Source organism: Podarcis cretensis (assembly GCF_951804945.1).
Source record: "Podarcis cretensis genome assembly, chromosome: 9".
NCBI lineage: Eukaryota > Metazoa > Chordata > Lepidosauria > Squamata > Lacertidae > Podarcis > Podarcis cretensis.
In genome coordinates this window covers 64,142,471-64,159,716 of record NC_137178.1, presented here as the reverse complement: position 1 = coordinate 64,159,716, position 17,246 = coordinate 64,142,471, and the positions used below count along the sequence as shown (strand labels likewise).

The 17,246-nt window shown below is 42.5% G+C and overlaps 1 protein-coding gene across 4 annotated transcripts in view; it reads right to left on the bottom strand.

Moving 5' to 3' along the window:
* ARAP2 (ArfGAP with RhoGAP domain, ankyrin repeat and PH domain 2) overlaps positions 1 to 17,246 on the bottom strand; it is a 138,981-nt gene that overhangs the window by 25,750 nt on the left and 95,985 nt on the right. For all 4 annotated transcript variants that reach the window (XR_013842132.1, XM_079989594.1, XM_079989593.1 and 1 more), the window contains 5 exons: positions 12,019 to 12,182; positions 10,524 to 10,736; positions 9,601 to 9,706; positions 6,640 to 6,787; positions 567 to 635 (listed from right to left, as the gene is read on the bottom strand). Coding sequence is in view for 3 of the 4 variants with exons in the window: in XM_079989594.1 (XP_079845720.1) it covers positions 567 to 635; positions 6,640 to 6,787; positions 9,601 to 9,706; positions 10,524 to 10,736; positions 12,019 to 12,182 (700 nt within the window). In the remaining variant the exon portion in view is untranslated. The remainder of the gene's footprint in view (positions 1 to 566; positions 636 to 6,639; positions 6,788 to 9,600; positions 9,707 to 10,523; positions 10,737 to 12,018; positions 12,183 to 17,246) is intronic.

Here is a 17,246-nt window from a genome sequence, read left to right as displayed (position 1 = left end):
TGCCAACTGGAACGGAAAACAAGGTCATCGTAAGTGACATGAGAAGTAGGAGATTTTTCTTTGAGTTGAAATAGAAGTTTGGGCTAAATGAGTTTTATTTTTAATTTGGCTTTCTATTTTTAATCACTCTGAAGATAGATTTACTGCTCCTACCAGACAAAAAACTGCTGTTAATTTTCGTATTTCCAGCTGCCTTTCACTTCTATACAGATAGGTGCTGTATAAATTGTACTGTAACATCTATATACTTTTATTTTTGACTTTTGAAGGTTAACAAAGAAGGTTGGCTCATGCAACCAAAAGACAGGTGCATCACCTGAATAGTTTGCATAAAACAGCTGGATATCGGCTGCATTTAGCAGATTCTGACTTTCTTTTTAAAATAGATAATGCCACGTACAGAGGCAGATCACTGCTTCATCTAGCTCAGTATTGTTGAAACTGACCATCAGGGTTTGAGGCAAAAGTCAGTTCCAACCCTACCTGCCTTTCCGCTTGCAAAATATTTGCCTTACTGCTGAGTGACAGCTCTTCCCCTGAACAAGGAAGGAAATGTCATTACTCACCTGAGTATCCTTCCATTTGGTAATAAAGCTATTTTCAATATCCATTTGCTTCACCTGATCTTCATTCACCTGTTCATAAAAAAATGGCAATATTGGTGCCTCTATTATTTATTATTAGGGACGTGGGTGGTGCTGTGTGTTAAACCACAGAGCCTAGGACTTGCCGATCAGAAGGTCGGCGGTTTGAATCCCCGCGATGGGGTGAGCTCCCGTTGCTCAGTCCCTGCTCCTGCCAACCTAGCAGTTTAAAGGACATCAAAGTGCAAGTAGATAAATAGGTATTGCTCCGGCGGGAGGGTAAATGGTGTTTCCGTGCGCTGCTCTGGTGTGCCAGAAGCGGCTTAGTCATGCTGGCCACATGACGCGGAAGCTGTACGCCGGCTCCCTCGGCCAATAAAGCGAGATGAGCGCCGCAACCCCAGAGTCGGCCATGACTGGACCTAATGGTCAGGGGTCCCTTTACCTTTTTATTATTTATTATTACTACTACTACTACAATTTGTATGCCAGCTTTCATCTGTAGATCTCAGGACAGTTCACAACATAAAAATACAATTAAACAAACACACATAATAAAAAGAAGAGCAGAAACAAACCAATAATTCCCCCTCTCAAAACAAATTTAAGGGTATCGGATGTCAAAGGCCTGGTTGAAGGAGAACATTTTCACCTGGCGCCTAAAAGTATATAATGAAGACACCAGCCAAACCTCGCTGAGGAGAGCATTTCAGAAATGGGGAGCCACTGCAGAGAAGACCTGTTCTCATGTTGCCACCTTCCTCTCCTGGAGGAAGCACACAAAGAAGGGCCTCAGATGGTGATTGCAGGGTCTGGGTAAGTTCAGATGGGGAGAGGCAGACCTTGGGGTATTGTGGTACTGAGGTGTTTAAGATTTAATAGGTCAAAACCAGCACTTTGAATTTGGATCAGAAACTAATGGGCAGACAGGGCACTTGGGCCAGGTTTGGTATCAGATGCTCAAACTTTATTGCCATAGTGAGCAACATGACTGCCAAATCTTGCATCAGCTAAGCTTCCTGAACTGCCTTCAGAGGCAGCCCTATATATAATGCATTGCCTGCAGACTGTCTCGCCAGAGTGGTGCATGCTCTAGTTATCTCCCGCTTGGACTACTGCAATGCGCTCTATGTGGGGCTACCTTTGAAGGTGACCCGGAAACTACACTTGATCCAGAATGAGGCAGCTAGACTGATGACTGGGAACGGCTGCCAAGACCATATAACACTGGTCCTGAAAGACCTTCATTGGCTCCCAGTATGTTTCCGAGCACAATTCAAAGTGTTGGTGCTGACCTTTCAAGCCCTAAACGGCCTCGGCCCAGTATACCTGAAGGAGCATCTCCATCCCCCACCATTCAGCCTGGACACTGAGGTCCAGTGCCAAAAGCCTTCTGGCGGTTCCCTCACTGTGAAAAGTGACGTTACAGGGAACCAGGCAGAGGGCCTTTTGGATAGTGGCGCCCGCCCTGTGGAACGCTCTCCCATCAGATGTCAAGGAAATAAACAACTATCTGACTTTTAGAAGACATCTGAAGGCAGCCTTGTTTAGAGAAGTTTTAAAATGTTTGATGTTTTATTCTGTTTTTAATCTGTAGAGAGCTGCCCAGAGTGGCTGGTGTATAAATAATATATTCTATTATTATTATTATTATTATTATTATTATTATTGCAGTAATCTAACCTTGCACCATTCCTAATACAGTAAAACAAAATAATCAAGGTGGCTGTGTTCCTGCAAGGCACACCAACTTTAAAAGTGAGGAAGACAGTGCCCTGGCCTACACATAGTGGAGGAGACATACTCTGAAAATAATTCTTCAGGGATGCTTCTTCCATGTTGCTATTATCAGGTGGGGTTCAGTCACATATTGGCCGACCACATTGCACAATTACAGTTGCACAACAAGGCCACCTCTCCCACAGATTGGACATTTGGCAATAAGGAAAGTGATGAGGCCATGTACTGGAAAGTGTGGAATAACACTTGGTGCAACTTCATCTAACCTCCCCGCAAACAAATCAGAATGAATGCTTATTAATGACTGACATCATCTAAACTCCCTGCAAAGAAATCGGGATAAATGTTCAATCAATAGGTTGTCTGGAAGTGCCCTTAGGCACAACCAGTGCTTTTTTTTCTGAGGGGACATAGGGGTACGCATACCCCTAAACATTTTGTGAATTAAGTTTGACCTCACTGAGTGGCAATATTTCAATATGAGTAGGAAAATGAAAGGGACACGGGTGGTGCTGTGGGTTAAACCACAGAGCCTAGGACTTGCCGATCGGAAGGTTGGCGGTTCGAATCCCCATGATGGGGTGAGCTCCCGTCGTTCGGTCCCTGCTCCTGCCAACCTAGCAGTTCAAAAGCATGTTGAAGTGCAAGTAGATAAATAGGTACCGCTCCAGCGGGAAGGTAAACGGCGTTTCCGTGCGCTGCTCTGGTTCGCCAGAAGCGGCTTAGTCATGCTGGCCACATGACCTGGCAGCTGTACGCCGGCTCCCTCGGCCAATAAAGTGAGATGAGTGCCGCAACTCCAGAGTCGGCCACAACTGGACCTAATGTTCAGGGGTCCCTTTAGGAAAATGAGAGTACCCCTAAACATTTTTTTTTAAAGAAAAGAAGCACTAAGCACAACCAATGCCAGGGATTAGTCTCCTAATTTTGTCCCCACACCCATCCACTCTCCCTATACTTGGTGGCTTCTTAGCATTCTTTTTTTTTGTGAAAAGAAAACTCTGCAAGTAAACAACTATGATAATGGTTGTAACTGAGACTATTCCCTATTCTAGTTTTCTATCTACAATGAATTTTGACACAAAAATGTGGGTCTGCCACAGAGCTGGGGAAACTTTGGTCCTCCACCTGTTGTCTGAATACATTCGTACCTTGGATCCCGAACGCCTTGGTAGTCGGGATGTTTTGGTGCCTGAACACCGCAAACCCAGAAGTGAGTGTTCCAGTTTGCAAACGTTCTTTGGAACCCAAATGTCCAAAGGGGCTTCCACGGTTTCCGATTGGCTGCAGGAGCTTCCTTCAGCCAATCAGAAGCCACACTTTGCTTTCTGAACATTTTGGAATTTGAACAGACTTCCGGAACGGATTCCGTTCGATTTCTGAGGTACCACTGTATGGATCACACCTTCCTTCACATTTGACCACATTGCCTGGTGGGAGAGGACAGCCTTTCATCAGCTAATGCTACCGATTATCCCTACAGCCTGAAGAACAGGCGCAGACCAGGACAACTTGAGGAAGCCAGAACTGAACTTGCTGCTGAAACATTTCACACAGTTTAAATATACGTAATTCTAAAGCACACACGTGTGTGTATTTGATAAGTTTAACCATACCACATAAAAAAAAATATAATAATGACAATACCTTTCAGGGAGTGAAGAGCCGATCCCAGCTGAGCTAAAGGTTTGTTCCGAGCTGTGAGTGTTTTTACACATTTTGGGTAGAATCTCTACCAGGAAATTTTCAAAAATAAGTCACACGAAAACAAATGGCAGCTGTGCACGAGCATAGCTAATAGTGCTCTTGTACAGCTCTCATTCATTTTCATAGGAATTGCACAAGCAAATATCCTGGTGAATTGCGCACCCTGTTCTTATGCATTTGATTTTTATTGCTGCCTGTTTTCCTGTGATCTTGCGTTCCAATGTTTATATTAGAACATTAATGTGGCCCATAGGTCATCTCGCTGGTGTAATTAAAGTGCAGAGGAAAATCTGTTTATCCCCCCTCCAGGCATTTCAAATTGACATGCAGGTATTTTAGCTGTTGCCTTTTTTTTTAATACGGTTTTATCGCTGCTGCTTTTATTGTTGTTTTATGGCATCTATAAGTTATATATCACTTTGAGTACCTTGCCCAGAGGCAGAAAGGGAATTAACAAATTTTCTAAATAATAGATTTTTATTCCTATTTCACAGTGAAACAATTTGAGGGCCCTATCAGACCCAAATGCAGATGATGATGATAATGATTCGGAAAATAAACAGAGTAAAATTGATGTTCACGCTAAAGGATTTACAGTGCAATTCTGACCCCCTCCTGAAGCACAGCTGAAGGGAATTAGGGTGGAACATACATGCAACTCCAGCACTTCCACTCCAAAGACTCTGGAAAGCTCTGCAGGTGTTGATCTACCAACACTAATGTTCCCTTGTTCCCATAGCACATCCACGGACTGGGTCTCCAACCACCATAGGTATTTTAACTTCCTTTGGTGGTGTGAGTGGAAGGAACAGTATTAAAAATGAATTAGTAACTGCTGGAGGTGGGGAGAGCGGAATTAAAAAGCCACCACCTCAACTTCTGCCCTGGCCTATGTAATAAATAAATAGTAATAGTATGGGACACGGGTGGCGCTGTGGGTTAAACCACAGAGCCTAGGACTTGCTGATCAGAAGGTCAGCAGTTCGAATCCCCATGACAGAATGAGCTCCCATTGCTCGGTCCCTGCTCCTGCCAACCTAGCAGTTCAAAAGCATGTCAAAGTGCAAGTAGATAAATAGGTACCACTTCAGCGGGAAGGTAAACAGCGTTTCTGTGTGCTGCTCTGGTTTGCCAGAAGCGGCTTAGTCATGCTGGCCACATGACCCGGAAGCTGTACGCTGGCTCCCTCGGCCAATAAAGCAAGATGAGCGCCACAACCCCAGAGTCAGTCACGACTGGACCTAATGGTCAGCAGTCCCTTTACCCTTTACCTTAATAGTAATAGTAATTAATTGTACCTTGCCCATCTGACTGGCCTGCCCCAGCCACTCTGGGCGGCTTCCAACATACCGTATTGGCCTGAATATAAGCCTCACTTTCCCCCCAAATTCCGACAGTGAAAAGTGCGGCTTATATTCGCAACCTTATGGTATGCAGCCAGGAGCACAGCAAACTGTTGCCCACCCCATACGTAATCCCCCATCCTCTCCCCCAAGGCCAGAAAGTAAGATATCGAGGAAAGGTAAAGGCCACTGGCAACACAACGTTGATTCCCCCCCCCTCCCATATGCAGCCAGGAGCATCAAGGAATTTGTAATCAGGTATTTTTTTCCTTTTCCCTCCACCAACTTGTAATCAGGTATTTTTTTTCTTTTCCCTCCACCAATTTTAAAGGTGCGGCTTATATTTGGGTGTGGCTTATATTCGGGCCAATACGGTGTATAAAAACATAATGAAGCATTACACATTCAAAAGCTTCCCTATACAGGTCTGCCTTCAGATGTCTTCTAAGGGTTGTTTATTTACTTATCTCCTTGACATCGGATGGGACGGCATTCCACAGGGTGGGCGCCACTACCAAGAAAGCTCTGTCTGGTTCTCTGTAGCTTACCTTATTGCAGTGATGGAACCACAAGAAGGCCCTTGGAGGAGGACCTCAGTGTCCGGGCTGAATGCTGGGAGTGGAGACACTTCTTCAGGTATACAGGGCCGAGGACGTTTAGAGCTTTAAAGGTCAGCACCAACACTTTGAATTGTGCTCGGAAATGTACTGGGAGCCACTGTAGGTATTTCAGGACCGGTGTTATATGGTCCTGGCAGCCGCTCCCAGTCACCAGTCACTGCTGTGAATAATGAACTTTAAAAAAAAAACACACACCCCTAACCCTCAGTTTTAAGCAGCTATGGTTTGCTTCTGTCCATGTTCTTTAACTCTCTCTTTCCCTCCTTCTACTGTCTCCACTCTTAGTGCTTCTAATTTGTATACTCCTTGAGTGCAGGGATCTCTCAGTGTGCTAACTACATCATGGACAAGAAGATATACCTGTATACAGGTAATCTAAGATGACCATCAGAAAGTTTTTCCCCCCTCAAGGGAGGACACTGGGTGCAACCCATAAGTTTAGGTTTAGCTGCTCTGAGTCAGTCTAACTTCAAAAGGAAATCCTTCAGATTGAAAATCAAAGAGAGAGATAACGGTGTTTTTCAGGCCTGATGAAAGCATTTCTGAACATGAGACAAAATGCTGTTTATGATGCCCCATTGCTGTTTTCAGCCATTTGCTAAATTATATTATTGGAGAAATCTGATAAATGTGCTGGTTACTTACATCAAAGAGATGCACATAATTTATAATCAGGTCTTCGATCACATCAACTTCTTCGCTGGTTTGGCCTTTGGTCTGAAACAAGCACGATGAAAACACCATGGCTAGATTGTGAGGATCCATGTGATTGATTTCCGAACACTTTTGTACCCTGCGCAAAGTTAATAAATCCATTTAGAAGGCTTCAGTAGGCATTGGCTTGTGTAAGGGAAGAATCCCCCAACCCACGACACAGCATGCATTTCCAACACAGCACCTCCACTTAAAAGCAGGCATCCATTAAAATGAAATTATGCATCTCATTTTTTCCTAGATCATTAACTCACAATTCTCTTGCCACCTGTTTTCATACAAACAGATTGTTCTGCCTTTACACAAACAGATTGTTAGAGTATGGTGAAGTTGCTCCCTCCAGCTAGGCCAGGGTACAGGACTGTTTGAAACAGTGAACAAGCCAGCTGCCTTGGGAAGGTCAGAAGCAGAGCAATATTATGGAAAACACCAAAACTAGTTGCTTCTTCTCCACATCTGGCAATCAGGGGTATACTCTGGAGGGACGTAAAGGCCACCTTCTGACCATTGGCTATCTTATTCAGCAAATGGGACATGGGTGGTTCTGTGGTCTAAACAACTGAGTCTCTTGGGCTTGCCGATCAGAAGGTCGGCAGTTCGATTCCCTGCAAGTAGATTCCCTGCAAGTAGATAAATAGGTACTGCTGCGGCGGGTAGGAAAACAGCGTTTCTGTGTGCTGTGTGGTCCCGTTGCAACAGAAGCAGTTTAGTCATGCTGGCCACATGACCCAGAAATCTGTCTGTGGACAAATGCCAACTTCCTCGGCCTGAAAGCTAGATGAGCGTCGCAACCCCATAGTCGCCTTTGACTAGACCTAACTGTCCAGAGGTCCTTCACTTTTAGCTTTTTTTACCTTATTCAGCAAACAACCACCACCGCCACTAAGCTTGTGAGATTTCATACCTTCACAGCTAGAAGGGCTAGGAATTTTTGTAAATAAAATCAATGTGGAAATCTCAGAAAGTGGACTTTCCCCCATTCAATAGTATATTTGTATGAAACCACTCCATACATAATCCTGGACTTGTAGAATATTAATGGTGACACAGATTGAAATTCCCAGTTCCCAGACAGTTAACTGATGTGACTCCAATGTCAGCTACCTCCAGGTTCGAGAAGCAGTATATGTGGGGCTGCCACCGAAGACAGTTTGGGACATGGCAGTTAATTTAAAATACAGATGTTCAGGCTTTGTGAATAAATACACTTCCGGCAAGATCCATCACCAAGTGAAATACACCAGCATCTGGAAGTTTTCAGTTGCTATGGATTGGATTGTCATGGCTAGCAGTGACAGAGCATAGCGCGGAAGAGCTGTGAACCAGGAAGCCACCAGGTTAAAATCTTGCCTCACCCATGAGTTCCTTAGATGGCCTTATGCATAGTACTATTCTCAACCTTCAGGGGTGACTGCCATTGTTTATGTAGCCCAAACTTCACCAGCTGTGTACAAGAGAAAGGTGCTGGCAGAAATTGAGGGCCTGACTGACAGAAGTACTGCAACAGCTTATTATTACTTATTACAGTTTATAATAATATAATATAATATAATATAATATAATATAATATAATAATAATAATAATAATAATAATAATATGTTATATAATACATTGTGCAATATATTCACACCATTGCTTAAGGGCTGTTGTAAGAATTCTAAGGTCTCAAATAGAAATTAAATATTCATAAATGTACAAGTCAAGCACATACATAAGTATATAAACCACGTGTCTGAAATAGTACAGGAGAACAATCCTGAAGCCATTTTGACTCTCTCTGCAAGGAGGAAGGAAATGCAAAAGCCTCCCCATTGTCTTTTGCTTACAAATCCTGTCTTAAGGGCATATTGGTGTATGAATAGAGTGAGCCTGTGACCTGGCTTCAGGAACTAAAGTATTTTACCATCACAAAAGAATGACCAGGCTGCCCAGGTAAAGCAATCAGTGAAGAAGAAGAAGAGTTTGGATTTGATATCCCGCTTTATCACTACCCGAATGAGTCTCAAAGCGGCTAACATTCTCCTTTCCCTTCCTCCCCCACAACAAACACTCTGTGAGGTGAGTGAGGCTGAGAGACTTCAGAGAAGTGTGACTAGCACCCAGCAGCTGCATGTGGAGGAGCAGGGAATCAAACCCGGTTCCCCAGATTACGAGTCTATCGCTCTTAACCACTACACCTCACTGGCATTTTCAGGTATGCTGGCAGACAAGATTTCTGCTGTAGACCGCCTCCTTCTGTGGTGTATGTATGATGTTTTGGGGTGGTGGTCTTGGGCTACAGGGTGGGCAATTTCAAAAGTCTATATAAGGGCTTGCACACCTTTGTTCTCCTCCCTCCTGCATGTTTGTGAGTGGGGACCCTGTTGCAACAGTTCTTTGAATAAAGACCAGGCTTACTAGCTGCTTTGCTTCTAAATATACTCTGGTTGGCCTCTCTTATTTTCTCCTACCAATAGGGAACACACCTAAGGACTGTATATGGGCTCTTGGATACCCCATCAGAGAAGAGGAGCAGTTTTTTTCTTATAACAGGGCTATCAGCTGCCAACTGGCTTGTGCTGATCCTCATCTTTAGTTGTCATCTGGTGATCCTGTTTGCTAGTAATGTTTTGAGATTGCTTCTTGTGATTTTATTAACATATTTTGATGTTACATGCAAGCCCACCTGGAAAGATTTGCATTCTGCAAGGGAGGGGAAATGTCAGCTATGATAATGGCCCCTTAGAGCATTCCAAGGATTCCTGAGATAGTATATAAATAAAATTTTGAACGCTATCTGGTATATCTAACATTCATTTCTCCCCAAAGACCTTTGACAAAGTTAAAAGAAGATGCATAGAGAGCTTTCTGATATAATACCTTCTTTTCAGTAGATTTATCAACACACTGACCTGTAAAGGTGCTCCATTAAAGCTGCCAACGTCGCCCTATTGACTGGTGGAAGTGTTCGAATAAAAGTGCTGTACTTTTTCACCCTCTTTTTCTCATCCAGTGTATCTGATAGAGAAGAGGGGGGGATTAAATTACCCAGCATTAACAGCAGTGCAATCCAAAAGAGAAGGATATTGATCCGCCATCTCAGCAGCATCTAGTCATTTAAGATTATTATTCAGCCAATCCACCCCTACTTCACTGACACAATATTGGTAAATTCTCTTTTGACGTGCTATGTTTGAAGGGAAACAATTTTGAGAACAAGGAGGTTACGCCTTGCAACTTTTGTATTCTTGTACCGCCTGCAATGAGTCTCAGGCTAAGTATCCATAAAGCAGATTCTTCTGTTTGCTCATAGATGCAATTAATGGGCAGAGCTGATTAAAATACAACTGGGCAAGACATACAAATAGGTAGAATGGAAAAGTGAGTCTTTCATTGCTCAGAGCAGGTTACCTGGAGGTCACAATATTGATTGGAATACATCCCACTTGAATGACACCATTAACAACTCAGATAGTCTAGTCCACAGTCTGAAAAATATGTTTTTTCCTCCTCAGCTCGGTGTTTTCCCCACTGTGCTTCTTTCAACAACCTGTTGTTCTAAAATGTGTTATACCCACTTGTCCCCATGTTCTGTTTACTGATAACCATATTTAATTAGAACCCATCCTTCTCCAGAGCTTAGAGAGGGGCAAAGGCACTTATGACCTGGAATTGAATGAGACATCTCATTGCGTTTTGAGCCTCACTGAGGCTCAGCACAACATCAGAGAGAGCTCCAAAAAAAATTTCAGGCTTGGAAGGAGGACAGAAAGGGGAGGCTCAGAAAACAGATGCAATGTCTCTACGGCTTCATCGAAAACATGCAGCACATTACCTAATGCAGAAATCCAAAATGGATAAAGTTCTTTGGTAAGCAGTGCATCATCTATTTCAGACAGAAAGCATTTCAGTGCATCAGTGACATCTTCCAGCTGATTTGTCCCAGCCCTCAGCTTAACACTTCTTGCGTCTTTTTTGAAGCACTCCAGAAGTTCGTTCACACGAGAAGGATCGCCTCCTTTCAGGTAGATGTGTTTGCTACCCAGACCTTAGAGAAAGTAACACAAAATCACTTTCCAAAAAAATTAATTATGCCTTAAATCAGGGGTTGTCCACCGGTTCCCTACCGCCCACTACTGGGCGTCTCAGGATTCTAGGTGGACGCTCCTGCAGCCAATCAGAAGCTGTGTCTTGGTTTTCGAATGGTTCTGGGAGTCGAATGGACTCTTGGAACACATTCTGTTCGAGAACCAAGGTACCACTGTACATGGTATCTCAACTTTTCTCAGATGTTTTGCCATTCCAGCTCCATTCAGCACTGCTTGCAATCCTTTAAAGTTTCAGATTACTCTATGTACATCTGCTTGTATGCCACAGTACCCTAATGGTACGGACATTTATTCGTTTCTTACCTATCTTTTATGTGCCATGCAAAAACATTCCCAGGGTTTGGGCTAATTAAACAATCTATGATCTTTTAAATTGTATTGTTTTTTCTTTGCTACTATGGTATGTATTTTTTTAACTGCCCTGTGATTCTTGGATTAAACCTGGTATAGAAATTTAAGTAAACAATAATACTTCAAGGACCACTTCTCCCCACATAAACTGTCCCAGACTCTGCGATCAGCATCTGAGGGCCTTCTTCCCGTGTCTCTGCCACGTGAGGTGCAGAGGGTGGCTACACAAGAACGGGCCTTCTCTGTAGTAGATCTCTGTTTGTGGAATGATCTCCCCAGGAAGGCTCGCCTGGTGTCATCATTATACACCTTTAGGCACCAGGTGAAAACGTTCCCCTTCAACCAGGCCTTTGGCTGATTAATAGTCTACAGCCTTTGAAATGTGTCTGTGGGAAGGGTGGGGGCTATTGTTTTGCTCTTCTTGCTTTAATTATTTACACGTGTTTTTAGCTTGTCTTCTGTTCTGTGAACCACCCTGAAATCTTGTGGTGAAGAGCCGTATACAAATTTAATAAATAAAAATAAAATACCGTATTTTTCGCTCTATAAGACGCACTTTTTTCCCTCCAAAAATTAAGGAGAAATGTGTATGCATCTTATGGACTGAATGCAGGCTCCATTTTACATTTGTACATTTGTACATTTTAGACACACACAGACATTTGTACATTTTAGACACACACAGACACACACACACACACAGCCATGCAAATAACACAGTGCAACAGTGTGAACCTGTGACAAAGTGTGGTCTTTGCAAATAGCAGTTCAAGCCCCGCTAATGTAATCTGATATAGATGCTTCTTAAGTACTCTATCTGGATGCATCTCCAATTTTCAGGAACTTGAACAAATGCTCTGCTCCACTTACCATACTGCATAACAAATGCAATACAGCTGTTCACTATAATCGGGACGTCATTTCTGCTGAGCTGCTGATCTTCTAACACGTTGCCATCTGTACCTGCTGCTTTTTCAATTGCGCTGTGCCAGACTGTGAAATCCAACTTTGTGTGGCCGTGGATATATAATGTTCTGCAAAAAAAAAAAAAAAAAGTTTTGGGGAAATATTTTGAAAGGAGCAATAAGAGGGTGAGTGGAGAAAGAGATTCTTATTTTAGTGAAAAAGAGCAAGATGGATATCATATGGATAGGTGAACACAGACCAACTGAACAGCTGGCAATAACCTAAGGCTGAAAACAGCCACGATGCTGCTTCTCTCTCACTTTTGAGAGAATATTCAAAGAGAACATGAATATTTCTCCTCAGTGTTAACTTGGATGATGGGGAGGGTGGAGTGAATCACATATAGTTTGATCCTCTTCAAAATTTGTCAGCTTCTTTGGGCAAATTTCTCCCAATAAACACATAAGCAGTGTTGATTAATAGGCATATTGCTGCAAGCAGTTCCTCCTATTGTAATGCATTTTGGAAGGTTCTTTTCACAAACGTATGCATTTTTATGGGGATTTTCCTCTAATATATGCATTGTGTACATACTGTTTGGATTTTAAAGGTTAACAGTTTGGTTCACATATCAGTTTGAGGATTGTGAAAAAGGTAGTCTCCAAGTGTCCCAAGTACCGTATTTTTTGCTCTATAAGATTCACTTTTTCCCTCCTAAAAAGTAAGGGGAAATGTGTGTGTGTCTTATGGAGTGAGTGCAGGCTGCGCAGCTATCCCAGAAGCCAGAACAGCAAGAAGGATTGCTGCTTTCACTGCGCAGCGATCCCTCTTGCTGTTCTGGCTTCTGAGATTCAGAATATATTTTTTTTCTTGTTTTCCTCCTCCAAAAACTAGGTGCGTCTTGTGGTCTGGTGCGTCTTATAGAGCGAAAAATACAATAATTGCTGGAGGTGTGGAGATAAATCAGGGACATGTGGTGGCTATGTAAAAAAAATCCTGGCATTTTGGGAGCGTATCCACTTAGAAATACAAAATAAAATAAAATAAAGACTTCCTTTAAGAGAAAACCAGAAGCTTATCTCCTGGGCATCACAGATTCGGATATCCTGCAAAAAATGAAGAGTATATTTTTATACGCCACAGTGGCAGCAAGAGTTCTTATCGCTAGAAAGTGGAAGAATGATGAAATCGCCTCTACCCATGAATGGATCCAAAAGTTAACAGATTATGCGGAGCTAGATAGTTTATCAGAAAAAATAAAGAACAAACCAAAACAGGAATTTATTTCAAAATGCTAAGTCTTCAAAGTTTATTTGAAAAACAACTACAGTAGATTAAACTCGGTGGCAGCATTTGAATAACCTTAGTAGTAGATTTAAGAAAGATGTGAAATTTAAGATAAAGCAATGATTAGTTAATTTAAGACAAAAATGTGTTTTGGCAACAAATAATAGATAATTGAAACAAGGAATGGACAGGAGGTTGGGCCTATAGTCCAAGGACTGCTTTTTGCTTTATTGATTTGTAATTAATATTGTCATTCTCACTGTTTTGTTTGAATTCTTGTCTTGTTTTTTTTCCTTTCTTGAGTATCAGAAAAGAAAAGAAAAGAAAAGAAAAGAAAAGAAAAGAAAAGAAAAGAAAAAGGTAGTCTCCCATGAAAGGGCAAAATAATTTTGATTTTTCCCTCCATCCCTCCTTGACACGGAAATTTGCATGAATGACAAAATGCAGTTTGGACAACAAAAGCTCTAAAAATTCATGCTTTTGATAAATTTACTCAATACTCCTCTTGGATATATAAGCTTTTATTGTCCTTCATTAAAAATGTATTATTTCCACATCATCTGCATTTGGGGGCTATTTTAAGCCTTTTGAATCATAGTACCCCTTGTAATCTTGCTGAATTTCTCAATATCTACAGAGGCACAAAAATGAATCAATGGTTGAGAAGATTTAAGATGCTAGATCCCATAAGATAGTATGACATTGTGCAGAATAGATACACTCAGGAATAACTAAGTGAGATCATGAGCAAAAGTAAAGCATAATAAATATCCACCAAACAACTGAGGAAGTGAACACATGAAACTTTATTTTCTTTTTCTTTTTCTTTTTACTCTGCCAATGTGTTTTCTGAGGAAATTCACCACTTAGGGTCAGGAAATGGAATCAACAATGGATTTAGTCCTGTGAGAGGGTGGGTGGGTGTGTAAGAGAGAGGGGGTTATTCAAGTGCCACTGTATTCTGCTCTGATCAGACCTCACCTGGAGTACTGTGTCCAGTTCTGGGCACCACAGTTCAAGAAGGACACTGACAAACTGGAACGTGTCCAGAGGAGGGCAACCAAAATGGTCAAAGGCCTGGAAACGATGCCTTATGAGGAACGGCTAAGGGAGCTGGGCATGTTTAGCCTGGAGAAGAGGAGGTTAAGGGGTGATATGAGAGCCATGTTCAAATATATAAAAGGATGTCACATAGAGGAGGGAGAAAGGTTGTTTTCTGCTGCTCCAGAGAAGCGGACACGGAGCAATGGTTCCAAACTACAAGAAAGAAGATTCCACCTAAACATTAGGAAGAACTTCCTGACAGTAAGAGCTGTTCAACAGTGGAATTTGCTGCCAAGGAGTGTGGTGGAGTCTCCTTCTTTGGAGGTCTTTAAGCAGAGGCTTGACAACCATATGTCAGGAGTGCTCTGGTGGTGTTTCCTGCTTGGCAGGGGGTTGGACTCGATGGCCCTTGTGGTCTCTTCCAACTCTATGATTCTATGATTCTATGATTCTAAGATGTATGTGGTTATTTATAGAGCTCTTGTATCCAACTTACTCACAATGTGATTCCAGCAACCAGTATAACTCTTTTCAACTGAACAATGCCTCAAGCTACTTTGAATTCTGACAAGAAGTGTCAGGTGTCAGAAATAGTATAACCTCTGGAGAGCCTCTATCTGCTATAACTCCAATCCCCTCTGTGAAGTCTCCCCTCAGATTCTCCACCCCAGTCAAACTGGTTCATTGAAAAAGTATTTCTCAGTACAGCCAGCCAAGATGTGCTCAGTTCTAGATGTGTGAGTCCTTTTCTCTACATGCACATCAATCTGGAAAGGGTACAGAAAACCTGACCAAGCTACCATATAAACCCCAATGTGACTCTTTCCAAAGGACCCATGTGTTGTAGTCAAACAGCTTCTACCTCAAACCTCAGTTCTCAAACGGCTCCGTTTTTGAACTTTTCGGTTCCCGAATGCCGAAAACCCAGAAGCAAAATGCTCCGGTTTTCTAACGTTCCTCAGAACTCGAATGTCTGATGAGGCTTCCGCTTGAGTGCAAGAAGCTCTTGCAACCAACTGGAAGCCACGCCTCAGTTGCTGAACATTTTGGAAGTCGAACAGTCTTCCGGAACGGATTACGTTCAACAACCGAGGTTTGACTGTATAGCTCAGTGAATAGCGCTCTTGAACTGTATGAGAAACTGTTAGGTTGGCTGGTCACACAGCAGACATAGGGAGAGGGAAAGCTTTCTTTTGTGGGGGGGGGGGGAATACAGTTAGACTCCCAAGGCAGCCGCTGAAGTCAGATAACACTTATTTCTTTGCAAGGCTTTCCTTGCAAAGGGTTTCAGAAGTTTACTGAAGTGTTAGAGGAGCTTCTCTCTGAATTTCCAACATAATGCGCTGTTCCTCTCTTTCAAAGTCAAGTGTATGCAGTGTGAAAAGAAAAAAATGCAGAAAAACAGGAGGATTTATCTTATGGGTTAAGAAAGAACTGAACAGAAACCTCAAATTACACTTTTCAGATGTCCAACATTCACAGGAAATGGAAGGTCAGAAAAATTTCATTTTCTGACCAGAAAACTGCTATGTACATGAAGAGAACAATGGAAGTTCACTTTTTGCAGTAAGAGATTTAGGCTGCATACATAATGCACATTTATATCACATATGCACCCAACAAATCCTAGGAGATGAGCTTTGCTAGGTTACTGGGAATTGTAGCTCTGTCAGGGATATGCTTCAGTTCCCAGGACGGGAAGATGTGTTTTAAATGTACGATGTGCATGCAACCTTTTAGGTGTGGGAAGGATTTAAAGTGCTGAAGAAAGGATTGTATTAATCTAATATTTATATCCCACCTTTCCTTCAAGGAACTCAAAGATGGCATATATTTGTCTCCCCACCACACACACACACACATGACAGATATTCTCACAGCAACCTTGTGTTAGATTGAGAGATGTCAGCTAGTGAACTTCATGGATACTTGGAGATTTGAACCAGTTTCTCTACCAGACATTTTAGATACACAACAACAACAGCTCTCAAGAAGCCATTTTGTAGCAATAAAGCAATTTGGTCCACCTTTTATTCAAAGTTATCCAAAATATAATTCAAAAGCAAAAGCTTTTGAATTATGGTGCTGGAGGAGACTCTTGAGAGTCCCATGGGCTGCAAGAAGATCAAACCTATCCATTCTGAAGGAAATCAGCCCTGAGTGTTCACTGGAAGCCAGATCCTAAAGCTGAGGCTCTAATACTTTGGCCACCTCATGAGAAGAGAAGACTCCCTGGAAAAGACCCCTGGTGTTGGGAAGGATTGAGGGCACAAGGAGAAGGGGACGACAGAGGACGAGATGGTTGGATAGTGTTCTCGAAGCTACCAGCATGAGTTTGACCAAACTGAGGGAGACAGTGGAAGACAGGAGTGCCTGGCGTGCTCTGGTCCATGGGGTCACAAAGAGTCAGACAGGACTAAACAGCAACAACAACAACATCCAAAATATACACCTCAGCCAATACACGTTCCATGCATTATACCCACTGAGTTTAATACGCATTCCAGCAACACCTTCATAGTTCCAAAACAAGAAGCTATAAAGCCTCCACACACACACACACAAACACACACACACACACCTCCTAATAACTAGGCTGGCTGCAGCAGTCAGAAGGTGGTTTTCATTTTGCTAGGCTCACAAAAACGGACAATACAATTTGCATAGCAAAAAAGTGCAGCTGAACACAAGACAAATCTCAGCAATGCTCAGGGCAGCATTTTAGAACTTCTCTGTTGCCTGCTCCAATGGGACACATTAACATCAGGCATGCTCCTGGTGTAGGCTTACCTGTGCTCTGTCCTTGAGCAGAAAATACCAGGATACCTGTAAAGTAGCTACATATGTTCACATGAAAGGGC